The sequence below is a fragment of the Formica exsecta genome, unplaced genomic scaffold (assembly GCF_003651465.1).
Source record: "Formica exsecta isolate Colony F162 unplaced genomic scaffold, ASM365146v1 scaffold2, whole genome shotgun sequence".
In the NCBI taxonomy this organism is placed as follows: Eukaryota; Metazoa; Arthropoda; class Insecta; order Hymenoptera; family Formicidae; genus Formica; species Formica exsecta.
In genome coordinates, this window is record NW_021849297.1 from 693,181 (window position 1) to 706,696 (window position 13,516).

The 13,516-nt window shown below is 39.4% G+C and overlaps 1 protein-coding gene across 4 annotated transcripts in view; it reads right to left on the reverse strand.

Moving 5' to 3' along the window:
• The window catches only part of LOC115234269 (homeobox protein homothorax), a 403,166-nt gene that overhangs the window by 369,522 nt on the left and 20,128 nt on the right, over positions 1-13,516 (reverse strand). For all 4 annotated transcript variants that reach the window (XM_029805219.1, XM_029805218.1, XM_029805217.1 and 1 more), the window contains exons 3-4: positions 10,630-10,771; positions 1,649-1,699 (exon numbers count right to left, since the gene is read on the reverse strand). In XM_029805219.1, coding sequence (XP_029661079.1) covers positions 1,649-1,699; positions 10,630-10,771 — 193 coding nt within the window. The remainder of the gene's footprint in view (positions 1-1,648; positions 1,700-10,629; positions 10,772-13,516) is intronic.

A 13,516-nucleotide genomic window follows, 5' to 3' on the forward strand; every position in this document is an offset into this window, starting at 1 on the left:
TTCACATACTGATTTAAATAAAATGATAAATATTTAAATAAAATAATAAGCAGATAATTTTTGTATCAAAAATGTTAGAATCGTAAAATTCTTCTTTTTTTATATATTTAGTAAATCTGTAATATTATTTAAATATTTAACAAGCATTTAATCAAATTCTTTAAGCACATTAATATTTGATTATTTTTAACATATTATTATTTTTGTTCACGTTAGTTATGCTGACGTCAATACAGAGAAATAATTTTTTGAAAATAATCTTAAATAATCTTTAAATATTCAAATTTTTCTGCGCGTGCATGATGACTAATAGTCTTTAGAAAAAAATAATCACTAAAAATAGCTCATGAAATGATATATGTATATTTCAGTGATTTCATGCAGTTCTTGTGAAAAACCTTGCAGAACAGAAATGACCAGAACAGAATGAGTCGAAGGAGAACTACATCAGAAATGGCAACAACTTCTCGAGGAATTCATAATGGCGGTTCGATCCTAAATTGCCCTAACTATCGCGGTTAGGCCGCGTGTACGTATTCTCAGTTCTCACCGACGAAAAATACACACTCGGAGTTATTTAAAAAGCCCACTCTACCCCGTTATCTCGATCGGAGTGCGCGTGCGGAGGGTCGCCTAAAATATTTCTTCCTCTGCATCTTTTCGACGATCCTGCTGAAACTTCGAGCGAAATGGTTATCCACTCAGAAAACAATACCATATAATATTGTTACTCGGATCTTTAATTACCGGACCATAAATTACGTCTGAAAATTACGTCATCGACCTTCCGGTACACTACTATACGCTATCCAACAAATTTAATTAGCGTATATATTCGGATATTTATTCATAGTAATAAATAATCAAATTACGCATTATAAATTTATCTGTTAATAAAAATTTGAATGAGATTTGGAGCGATTGCGCATGGTTTCAATCACGCTTTGGAAGATCACAGATGAATGCAATATTTGTTTTGGTCAGTGAAACACGATGCTTTATCATCTAGATATCTCATAATGAATGTATCCGCCCCTGTGAAACTCCGAATCCGTGTTTTGATGGGAATAACGACGGATGGAGGCGCGCAACGATAACGCTCTATTCCGTTAATTATTCCACTCACTGAAAGAGAGAAAAAAACAGAGTGTGGAACACACTGGCGCTGACTCGTGCGTTGTTATCTTACTTCCTGGTTCGTTATTTTGTCGTTGAAGTCGGCCGACCGTATTTGGATATCTCGACGGGCGATCATCTCCGATTAAATTGGACGATTAGACGCGCGCCGGAGCCGTCAAGGAAAACGTAATACGACCACGAGACTTCTCGCTATTTACACACCGCTAAATCGGATAACGCGGTCTCGAGGTCCTGCTCACTCGAAGCATCCTCCTTCTCTCGGTTTAATTTATCCCGTAATTAATTCTCGATGTTTCGACGCAACGAACGTTTCGCGTGTAAATGATTTTCACGTGTAAATTTATGCGAATTGTAAGTAATACGCGCTATCTCCGAAGAAAATTGAACGATTATGAATGTACTAAGCGAAATTATTGAACCACGCATAAGCGATATCGAGAGACGCAACAGACACAAACACATCTCACTCTTGCACACATACAGACAAATAAATAAGGAAATTACTCACCAGCGAATCCACCTCCGGGTCCGCAATGTAGTACGGCTTCTCTTGTCTGATCTGTAACACACAGACACACATATAAGAGCGTTAATAATTGGATCCAACATAATTGCGGTATTAAAACTACATGGACGATCATATCGTGGTGTATATACATATATGTATAGAGATACACATGAGTATAGCCAAACCTCCCCGCTACACGTCCTCCTTCCCTCCTCCTCGTCTCTTCGCACTTCTTTCTCTAAGCGATTTCCTTCGCGTGCTTCTTCTTAATTGGACCCCCACTGTTCAATTCGTACGTACAGAAACGGAAACGTGTCGAGGAACGCGATGGAATCCCGGCGGCAAATCGAAAAGGCAGACAGCAATGGAAGAGCCGGGAGGAGGCGTTGTTGAAATTCTCAGACATTTGCACCGCAATCAGAATGAAAACAAAACTACTTTCGAATTGACGTTCAAACTTTTCGACTCAAAAAAAGAACCGCACGACAAATCTCGTTTGTAGCCTTATTCAGTCTCGTGATATCCACGATATCAGATCAAACGATTAGATTAGATTTCGGGATATCATTAACTCTCTATGGAGCCAATTATCTTTGCCACTGAAAAAGAATGTATTCTGGCTAATTTCAAAATAAACCAATTACAGAACAGATATATGTATTAGCAAATTGTATTTTTAATTTACGAAAGATTAATAAAAAAATCTTGAAATTATTATATGTCATTATTTATTACACACGGATGGAATATATTAACAGTCTGGAAGATACGACAAAGCTTTCAAAGGAGAAATAACTTCTCTCTTACAATATCGAATATCCAAAGAGTCAAGAAACGTGAGATTCAGTGAGGAGCGTCGCTCTTCTACGAAAGAAAAAAAAATCGGATAATGAAATATTGTCCTCACGCACGAATTCCCAGGCAAGAGCGCGTATTCATGAGCTGGAATTCTGAATGGAAGAGTCTTCGAGCACTCCTGTATTCCTGTAGAGTGTATAGATAATGAAGGTGTCTCGTGCAACAAAAATACTGTCAACTGTTCGTAGAGAAGGATAAGGGAGGGAGGACTAGTTCTTGCGCGGTCCTGTCATCGTACTTTTTCGACGGTTCCCGAGCAACGAGCTAAGCGCCACGCAGGTAGGCAAGATTACAAATTGTAAACAGCCCGTTCTGTTCTCTGTGCCCAGCTGTCTCCCTCTCCGCGTATCGCTGCTTATGATTCTTTGCACACCGTTTTTCCCGAAACGGTGCAGTCGTTCATACGCCGACACGTGCTGACGCATTCGTAAAAAGCTTGGCAGCAGTCTGTGGAATAAAACGACTCGGCACGTCCGAAGGAGAATAATGGGAAATGAGAAAATTGGCAAAGTTAGGCAGCGTTTAACTCAACAGTGATTGCACGACACATTTCTAGTTTACGAAGAAGAATTTATACAGCGATAAAAGAGAAACGGTTTCTTGCGATATTGAAGCAGCGACAAGAAAATGTAAAATTCCATAAAAGGAAAAAAAATGTTACCATCGCATGAAACGTAATGGCGAAGGAAATCGACCGCGCAAGCGATCGAGAATGTTCGATGAGAAAACAAACATTGATAGATGCGTATAGATGCGTATAGAAACGTCAGCATTTGCTGGCTGTCGGACGAGCATAACTCTGCACGGCGGAGGCGGTAAAAATATTGTGCGATAATATTTAGAGAATGCTCTCGTTCCGGCAAGCGGGGTGTCTGTTCGAGATGATCTCGTATGCACGTACGAGAGTCCACATGGAGGGAAAATACGTACGCACACGTATCGTGTGTCGAGACTTTCCCAGTGTGCGCCGATCTTGCCGAGAGATATACGGAGCAGCTGCTTTAGAGGCTGCTGCTGTTGCTGGCTTTCTTGCCTCTGCTATTGCTGCCGCCCCCTCGAACCCTTCGTTTCGTAACCCTTCCCTTCCCAATTGGAGAATTCTATGCAGGCCGAAATACAGTACGCATCTCTACACGCGACACATATACGCGGACGAAAAATTTTCTAATTTTTCTTATTTATTTTTTAATATATTTTTTGATATTTCAGAAATCACGCGTGACCTCAATAAATTTCAAAGAATACCTTGTTATTTCATTTTCGCAGAATATAATCAATTTTAATTAATAAATTATTTCAATCGATATTTTATGCATTTTTTGTAACTGTAGTAATAGCAATAAACATATGACATAATATTCCAACCATGTTGTAGTATCAATTTATGGGTTGGGCAGACGTCCCAAACTAAGAAAAAACAGAAACATTGACTTTCACCAATTTTCTCCAAATTTAAAAAATTAAATCCTGCATAGATTTTCTGTTGTAATAAAATAATGAGAAAATTTTTTTTCTCTAAATATATAACCATGAAGAATTTCCAATTTTCTTAACCTTAACAAATTACTACTACACTATAGTTAACTTTCGTCACGCTTGTCGTAAAGTCATTTTTTACCAGTCAACAATATATCTTCTCGAGGTCAAAAAACGTTTTACCGTTACTGTTACTGGTAATCTGACAATATCCTGTATAAGTAAGCATTTCAAGGGATACGATGAACATGATGATTTTTTGTTGCTTGCAGGTAGCTATAACTTTTAAAGAAAGCGTTTTACACAATGGTCAATTCTCTGCCTTTAAACTTTTACGCAAAAAACAAAAGGCCTGTGAAAAAAACTTAAACTTGTTTTTGAGAAAATAAATCTTCTTTTACACGCTTTAACCATTTAAGTAAAAAATATATCAAATATTCTTTTCAAAAATAAAAACATTTAAGTTCTATTCTAAAATATTGAGTAACATTTGACTTTAATTACTTTCTCCGAGATATTTTTCATCCAATCTATGTAAAGTACATCAACACTTTTCTAATTTCGAGATATATCTAATTGACACAATAAACTGCGAATACTCGATACAATTTAATGCTTCGATATCTTCATTAGTAGAAGACAATGAATGTTTCTACACCCTACAAATGGCTACGTGTTTCTCCAACAATATGAGCCAGGCCGCGAGAAAGAGGAAAAGAACTGATAGAGCGCGTGATACTCCGCGTGATCACTATCGCGTGGTAGCGCACACGTCAAAACGGGCAGGTATTTACGCTAGAACGCGATAATTGTGAAATTGTAGCAATAAGACCGCCGGCGATATAGTTATGCGGCTCGTAACAACCGTCGAATTAACCGTGTATACACGTTTCGTGTTGAAACAATTAAAACTGAGAATCTGAAACCCGTTCGGAGAATGGTTTAGGAATCCAGAATGAAAGTTAAATTTACGATGAATCAAAATTATGATAAAATTTCATACATTTCACAAATATTCCAACATCAATGCAATGTCTCAACTTTTCTACATTAATCAAGACGGAATTCTCGAAATAAAAAAGAAAGATATATCCAATATTAAATTTAAAAATATATATGTATATATATATATATATATACGAATAACATACTATATAATAGCATGATTACTATAGCCATAGCCTAATTCGCCGATGATATAATTATGACGTCAGAATGTAAAAAACCGGTTCAAGCACGACGTATTCACACCGAGCCTTACGCGGTTTCCTACGTGGGTTTCGTTTCGTTAATTGGCCTCGAATCTCTGTTAAAACTGAGGCACTTCGATGGTGCACCGGTTCTCACAACGGCTCGTTGAGCTGCTTGGAGAATTAATATGCTTTGATCATTTTAACTACAGAAAATATTCTATTTTCTCAACCTTTATAACTTGAAAATAAAACAAGAAAAATATTCATAAATAATACCTAAGCATAATATATAAATATATAAATAATGCTTATACTTCTTATTTATATTTATGACTGCGTGCATGCGTATAAAGTTTCTTTCGATATAAAACTAATTTTATAAATATCAGATATTTATGGCTTTTTTTGTATATCAGATTTTTGACTCGTGGAGTTGAACAGAAAGAAGGTGAATGAACGTGAGAGGCGAAAGAACCGACAGTTTACATTTGAATAGAATACGTTCTCTAGCGGTCGCCATTAGGCATTTTATGAGAGTTTAATGCTTCAAGAGGTGCATCCTAATTGTACCAATAAATCTCCGATAGAATCTTTCTTCTCGGGTTCTCTCTCTCTCTTTCCATGTATTTGTGAGCGTGACACAGAATTGCGACATCGTGACGAACACACGCTCGCCCACATCTCCCAATCCAGTTTCGATTCATTGTACAAGACGCAGTTACACCATCGGAAAAATGTTTTGCTCTTGGATAACAGCAACAATATATCGCACTCGTATTTTACGACGCACATATTATTAAATCTCGTTAAACTCGTCAGAAAGTTAATTTGGCATAAATTGCATATAATAAGATTCCTATATGTCTACCTAAAGATCGTCTCGTGTGAAATCTCCGTTAAATAATGCCGAAATAACGTATCAATTTTCAACCAGATTTCTGGCTTAATTAACCATTAATAATCTTTTCTCACGTACGTTAAATTTATAAATGGATAAGTATGGCACAGGAAGTTTTTACACTCCGTTATAATCTAGAGAACATCGTGACGCTCATTTGAGTGGCCGGATTTACAAAGATGGTACGCAGCCGCGAGGCGACGAAGCGCGAGCGAAATTTTTCGACGCGGTCGTCGACGATGATCGCGAAAAAAAGCGGGATGCCTCTTTTGGCGGGTGAAAAAAAGGGCGCAACAAAGGCACGGCGCAACGTGGCGCAGCGGGGTACGACCGATGGCACGTTGCAGCCAGGCAACGTCGAAGGCAACGAGCGCGAACCGAGGGAGAGAAAGAAGGCGAGGGGTCTGTGGCGGGCGCCGGGGGAGAAGAGAAAGAGAGAGAGAAAGAGCGCATGCAGAAGGGGCGTTGGAGACGGAAGACTGGAGGAATATCGTGGCCCCCATAGGGCACACGATGCATGGACCGCAGGGGGGGGATAATAGTGGACCCATTGAATAGATCAATTTACAATGGCAGAAAATGAGCAGCCTGCCCCCCTCTTTCCTTCTCTCACACTCTCTCTCTCTCTCTCTCTCTTTCTCTCTCATCCCATATCCCTCTCGATGCCCCTCCGACCCCCTCGCGGCTCTTCCATTACCATCGCGCCGGCTCAACTCTCTACGCTTTGCCGCTTCTCACGACTCGCCGACCGTCATAGTCGAGCCCCGAACGTGGATCGCGCATGCGCTGCATCTCGCGGCGGCTATACCGCATGCGTGTACGCACGCATGCACGCACAGTACGGCACGCAACGAAACGCGAAATAATCCCGCTTGCAGCGTGCGGCCCTTTTGTCATACGGCCCTATCGCCGCCGCGGTACCGACACACGAGAGAAGGGGGGAATCGAGAGGTACGCGAGGGCACGTCTCGCACGGCACGCCTCAAAAACCGCCGCAAGAGGATCGTCACCTGCTTATCTGCCGATGTGCATCGTCGTATATATATATATATATATATATACATATATATATATAGCGTCGCGAGTAGAGACTTACGTGCCTAGTGATAGCCTTCAGAAACAATGCTTGCCTTTTAAATATCAATGCTTGCAAAGTATTAATATGTAGAATAGATACATGGTACATATAATCATGGCACATACATCAGAATTGCATACCAACATGAAAAAAAATAGTAATCGCGTATTGAATATTCGTATTCGAAGTGTTTCATATTTTGTAGAAAAAAAAGAAACCGCGCAAAATAAAAAAAAAAAAAAGCAGAGCGTCGGATTCAATTCGATAATTAAGATAGACCGATCCCACGAATTAACGCGATCGCTTGAACGATAGCGTACAAGGAAAAACTCGGCCGCGCTATATTCAAGAGAGGATACGTGACGAAGACTATTATCCGCCGAACATAATTTGTTTATCTACTCCGATACGCGGTTGTAATCTCGGTATTAACGTGAACGCGAAGCGACCTTCTGTGATGCGTTAATTAAGCCACTGCTAGTCGCGAATTTCAGATATACGATTTTATTGGCATTTGAATGTGTGTGCGGAGGGAAAGGGGGCGAGAAGGGATCAAATATATGGCTAATGTAAGTTGAAATATGAGGCTGAGCAAGAGCTACCGCAAAAACCAACAATATAGTCAGTGATGATACGTGCAAATAACATTTTGCGGACAGTAGATATGAAAAACTTGGCGTAGCAATACGATAAGTCAATGAAGAAAATTTTACAGAATAATGGTTAGAAAATTGTTGATAAAAAAAGTTATTATTTTTGTACAAATTTTTAACTTAATATAATGGAGGAAGCGAATAATCAATTTGTAGATTAAATCTTTGCAAGAATATTGATAATATTACATTAAAAACAACATTCCTCAAATTATCTTGATAAGCATCAAAAATTAATGTATTATTCGTTAAAAGTATACAAAAATATCTGATTGAGATAATTAATCGAGAAAATCAGTTGAAAATCAATATAAATTAATTGTAAATATCTCAAGCAGTTAAGAGACGTAACAAAAAATGTATACATGTGTACTTTAAAAAAAGATGCAATAAATCGTAGCAACTTTTTTTAATGTTATCTCATTACTTGATTTTTTTTATTTACCACATTATTATCTTATTACAACTAGAAAAGAATATTATATGCAAGAAAGGAAAATATTTTAATTGCAATCATCAATTTTCACCTTGATATTATATGGATTTAATTATGGCGATTAGAACATATATAGTTAAGAAAGAAAGAGGAAAATATCCTAGTAAAAGGCAGCGTCGTCGCGGAATAAACCCGTAATCATGAGCATTATTTTTCATGCGCGCGTTTTGAAATGTACCTTATGGTGCGCCTTATTAAGATGCAAATATCATAATGCACAAGTTTTAATGCAACGCCGACAGAATCTTCGACGGTCTCCTAACATAATAACGTCGACGTGATAAATAATAACGTAGAAACGCGATTTGCTACATTTTTCCTACCGACAAAAAAAAAAAGAAGAGCATCTTATATCGCGTTGAAAGAAAGCAATACGCTCGATTATCTGAGGAATCCCAATACGCCGGAAATCTGGAGCGTTTTTATCGTCTGGAACTTTTCGGGATCAACACGACGAAACAATGTATACACACACGGGCCGCCACCTTATCCTACCTCGCGCCGGAGCTTAATTCTTATCGTTATCTCGGCATAGCATTGCTCAAAGCCACCGCTACTGTGTTACCGACGCCCTATATTTAGACGTAAGACAAATTGTTTTTCGCCAGCAATAAAATGACGCACAAACGCGCGATCGTGTGACGTAAGGGGGGAAGGGGGAGTCTCGCGAAAAATCTCGCAATCGCAAAGATATTATCTCCTTTTACTATATTGCGCATACTTCTTTTTAAAGATGTTATCTGTTACTTCGAATTAGTAGGAATTTCACAATTAATATGCGATATAAAATTCCTCTATAACTAATACGGTTAAAAAAAAAAAAACGTAATGCTATGCGATAATAACTCTGGAGGTTATACTAGTTATCTAACACAGCAGCAACTGGTACCTATACTTCCTAATCTAAATGTGTTGAATTCGTTTGCATTAGTTCACTATAAGCAAACGAGCATGATAACATTTTTTATTGCCCATTCTGTCGCCCCGCTTAATATGTTGTCAAGAATGTAGCTATATTTTTAGGAAACTACGCACGTGAAAAACAACAGGCAAAAGTTAATAAATCTTTAATTATCGTTCAATTCAGATTTTAGTTCTCAATCTATTCCCATTTAAACGCGGAATCTCTTCTTACATCAACAAGATTTACCGTACAAACGCGAAAGATTAAATACTCCTTCCCGCAGTACTATAGTATAATATATGACTAGTTACGTCAGAGGCGTAATTAGTTCAAAAAATAATTTCGAAATAGATCAATGTCGCTTTAAATGACATAAAAATAGCAGATAGAAAATGTAACACCTTCAGATATGGAATATGTATATTTGTGTCCTTCTGTTTTCCAACGATATTAGTCGTTCTACTTTCGGGATATCACTTCCGAAGTATCACGTTATCGATGCAAATGTCCGCGTCAACCGAACTGCCTTTAGAAAGCACGCGGAAACGCGCGTTCGACCGGTACACTTCCCGAGAGACCTTCGAGCAGACCTACGTGTACGATCTGGCACGCAGACGGCGAAATGGTATGTTTTAAAAGGTCCAAATCGTTTCACGGCATGCGGCCCCATAGGATCTCGGGTTACCTACGCGTGTCCTTGGGGGGACCTGCCTCAGGTGAGCCGCTAGAGGGAAAGAAAAAAAAATAGGAAGAAGGGAATAGAGAAAAAAACGCGCTCACGCGCGCAAGCGAACGAGCGAGTCTCTTCTGTCTCGTTGTGCTAACGGAGTCCGGTATATATATTCGGGGTCTTCAAATCTCTTTCTGTCTCTCTCTCTTTCTCTCTCAACGATAATCCTAAAAATAAGTCCCACGGATAGAGGCAGGGTTCTTCTTCTTGTTCGAGGCCTAAGACGCGCCAGCCAGTTCTCGTGCATGGATCTACTGTTTCAGGATTAAACGCGCGTTCCTCGTGACTCATACAAATGTCCAAAAATCGCCATGGGACATTCTTTACGGAAGGATCGCGCGGCAGTGTGCCAAACAAAACCGCAAAAATTTTCCCGAGGACCATCAAGGCAAACGGCAGGAGTGCGTCTCGTGTTATTTATAACTCTTTAGAAAATCCTTTCACTTTTCTGCCACAAGTGTGTCAGTCTGTTAATATCATCTGAACCGTTATATGATTCGTATGTAAATTATGTATGTCATTCTTTAGAACTTTGAACATCAAAAGAAGGTATTCTATATTTATAGATTGGACTATATATACATATATATATATTGCAACGATATACATAAATACGTCACGGTAAGACTCTCTGATACCGCACAGAGTATATATATCCAACAATAAATCGACATTTATATATTCTGTAAACTCACCTGTTTTGAGAAAACGGCAATGTCCTCGTTGAAGCTTTCTGACGAGCAGACGTCACCACCCGCTACACCAGGCTCGCGCGGCGTACACGTTGCCAGCTCGCACTTTTCAAATATGAGTGCGAGGAGCGGGAACAGGGGGTGTCTGAAAGAAGAAACGAGAGAGTGTGTTTAAAGACATAGGCGAGTAAGCGAGCGCGCGAATGGCAGATATATTATGCTAACGGAGCGCGCAAACTGGAGCACACGCCGTTTCGCGAAGCAGCGCCGATCTCGACAGGCATGCTAATTAATGCCGCAGTCGTTCGAGCTTCTGGCCGCCGGGCCCCGATTCGTTTCTGCGAAGAGACGATAAATTATCATCCGATGCCCGCGGTATTATGTAACGTGCTTGCGAAAGGAGGCGCGAAAATCAGCGAGCGAGACGAACTTGGCGTGCTCCGTGTAGTAAATCGATATCGTTAATTAGTAAGGCGTGTGTATCGTAAAAAGACATTCATGCAACAAGTAATGAGTTTCTTCGCAATAACAAAAGGCTTAAAACGATAGAATTGGCACGCTAGTTATGAGCCTGATTCCCGCGCCAAAAATCCACCTTCTCATCCCGTCCTCTCCTTCGCGAGTGTTCTGAACATCCGTGTACCGGATGCTCGTAAATAGCGTTTCTCGAATCGTCGAAGCGTGGCCCGTGTGAAAAAGCGATCCGGATCGACACAAAGTCTCGTCCTCTGCGCGGCCGCGCGTTTTTCTCTTATCCGCGCAGCGTTTTTCTCTTATCCGCGCGTGACCGACGAGGTGGGCCGCCTGTTAGCGCTACGAGGACGCAATTAACTCGGACAACCGTGATGGCAGAAGAAGCAAAATCCAGCGTGAAGCGCTTAACCGAAAAGCAGCGAACCACTCCTCTACTGACCGCGTGGAAAAAATGATTCCGAGCCCTTCGTGTGACCGTTAGAATTCGCTTCTTTCATCTTTGTTACGCGGAAAAAGAAATGTGTTACAAACTTGGAGAATATTTGCTGAATTTTATTTTTGCATATATATTATTTTATATCATATATATTATGTAAGGGATTATGTAAGAGAGGGACTTTATTCTTTATTTTAAACTACCAATGAACTACTACCAGTAGTTCAAAAAATATTTAGCTTTTAAAAACTACTTTCTTTTTTTAACTCAATACCTGATTTATTCGCGTTTTACGGACACGAGCAGTATATCCACGGACAAATTGAATAATGACGGAGAAGGATCGATAATACGGAATGTGTCGTCCTTTGTGAATAACGAGTAGAGTAAAATAATATGCGTGTTCGTTGGAAAATTGCAAATTCGATGGGTGGGATATCTGCTAAATAATGAAAGCGTTCTTACTTTTTGCTATTTTAGTCCCGCCATAGCTCGCATCGATCGTAACAGATCGAGACACGGCTTAAAGTCTGGCTCTATTGTAAATCAATATGCGAGTCATTCAAGTAAAAGTAATTTAATCCACTGCTTTATAAAAAATTAAAAAACACAACAAGTATGACCATAAATAGTGTTATATATAATTAAAACCGCTCCGATCCTCAATTTACTGTATAAAAAAAATGTTATGTATCAAGGATCTCCTTACGTAAAGGGGAAAAACAAAAAGGTTGTCGTACCATTCGATACACATGCGTAATATTCTTCTGCGCGTACAAAAGCGCGTGTTACACACAAAATATGCTTACTAATACGGCAACGCGGTATTAGGAGGATAAGATAAGATTAGGCTGGTGCCGGTGCAACACCGTGTTGCAAACATGGTCTTAATATCGAAGTTTAAAGCTGGCACAACTTCGTGGCACGTGTTCTGGAAACAATTATTTAAGCGTCGATATAATATGCAACTACCATATCTTGTATAATGCGTACGACACGCTAGCGGAAGCGCGGAATATTTTGCCATTTTTTTACTTTGCAATTTGTATTAATATTTACGTTACGTCGTATATATATTGAGAATCACTTACATAAAATTTAAACTTAGAACAATATATGCAAATGAAGTACGTATTCACCATTACGGACATGCAAATAACATCATTTTGAAGTTAAACGAAATTCACATCAACTCGTAATTTGCGTCCGTATCATTAACATTTTACGTTGGAATTTGTTAAATGATCAGTCGAATGTTAATTACCTCTTTAAAGACACAGGTGGACAAGAGACGATAAAAGTATATACATATTATCTAAATACATTACGCAAAGTAAATTTCCACAAAACAATGCATGTAATTTGTATGCACATTGATTTGAGACGGACGCTACCGAATCTATCTAGAATAGTCTATTACAAACTGACATCGCTTTATCCGACATTCAAAATATCACGGCAATTACAAACATTCTCGTTAAAAACACATAGTTTTAATAATAATTAATTAAAAATAACAGACAACATAATCCTAAATGTAAAAAAGCGTTGCATTTCAGTGAATCCAATAACATAAAACGAAAATAAATGGATCATTAAACAAAATATAAAAGCAAGTTGCTACATCCCTGCATGTAGACAGAATGTTTGACGACGCCAGTTAAAAGTGACCATTGACACGGATTTTTAGCTCGCGGCTCCGTCTCGTCCCATGGGGTTATACAATTTCAAAGACGCGGCGATGAAACTTTAGAGGGGTCTCTCGAGAGGTTCGATGGAAAGAGAAAGAGAGAGGAGAGAGATAGAGCAAACGCGGCGCGAACGTAGTAGCCGCCAAGGTGGAGGCGTTGTGTGCGCATGGTAGCGGGTCGCGTCTCGCGGCGTGGCGGACATAAAACGATTCGGAACGAATTTCGACAAATTGACGTGGCCGCCGCGAGCAACGTACTCTCCTGCGCGCCAACCTGACCGAGCTGAACC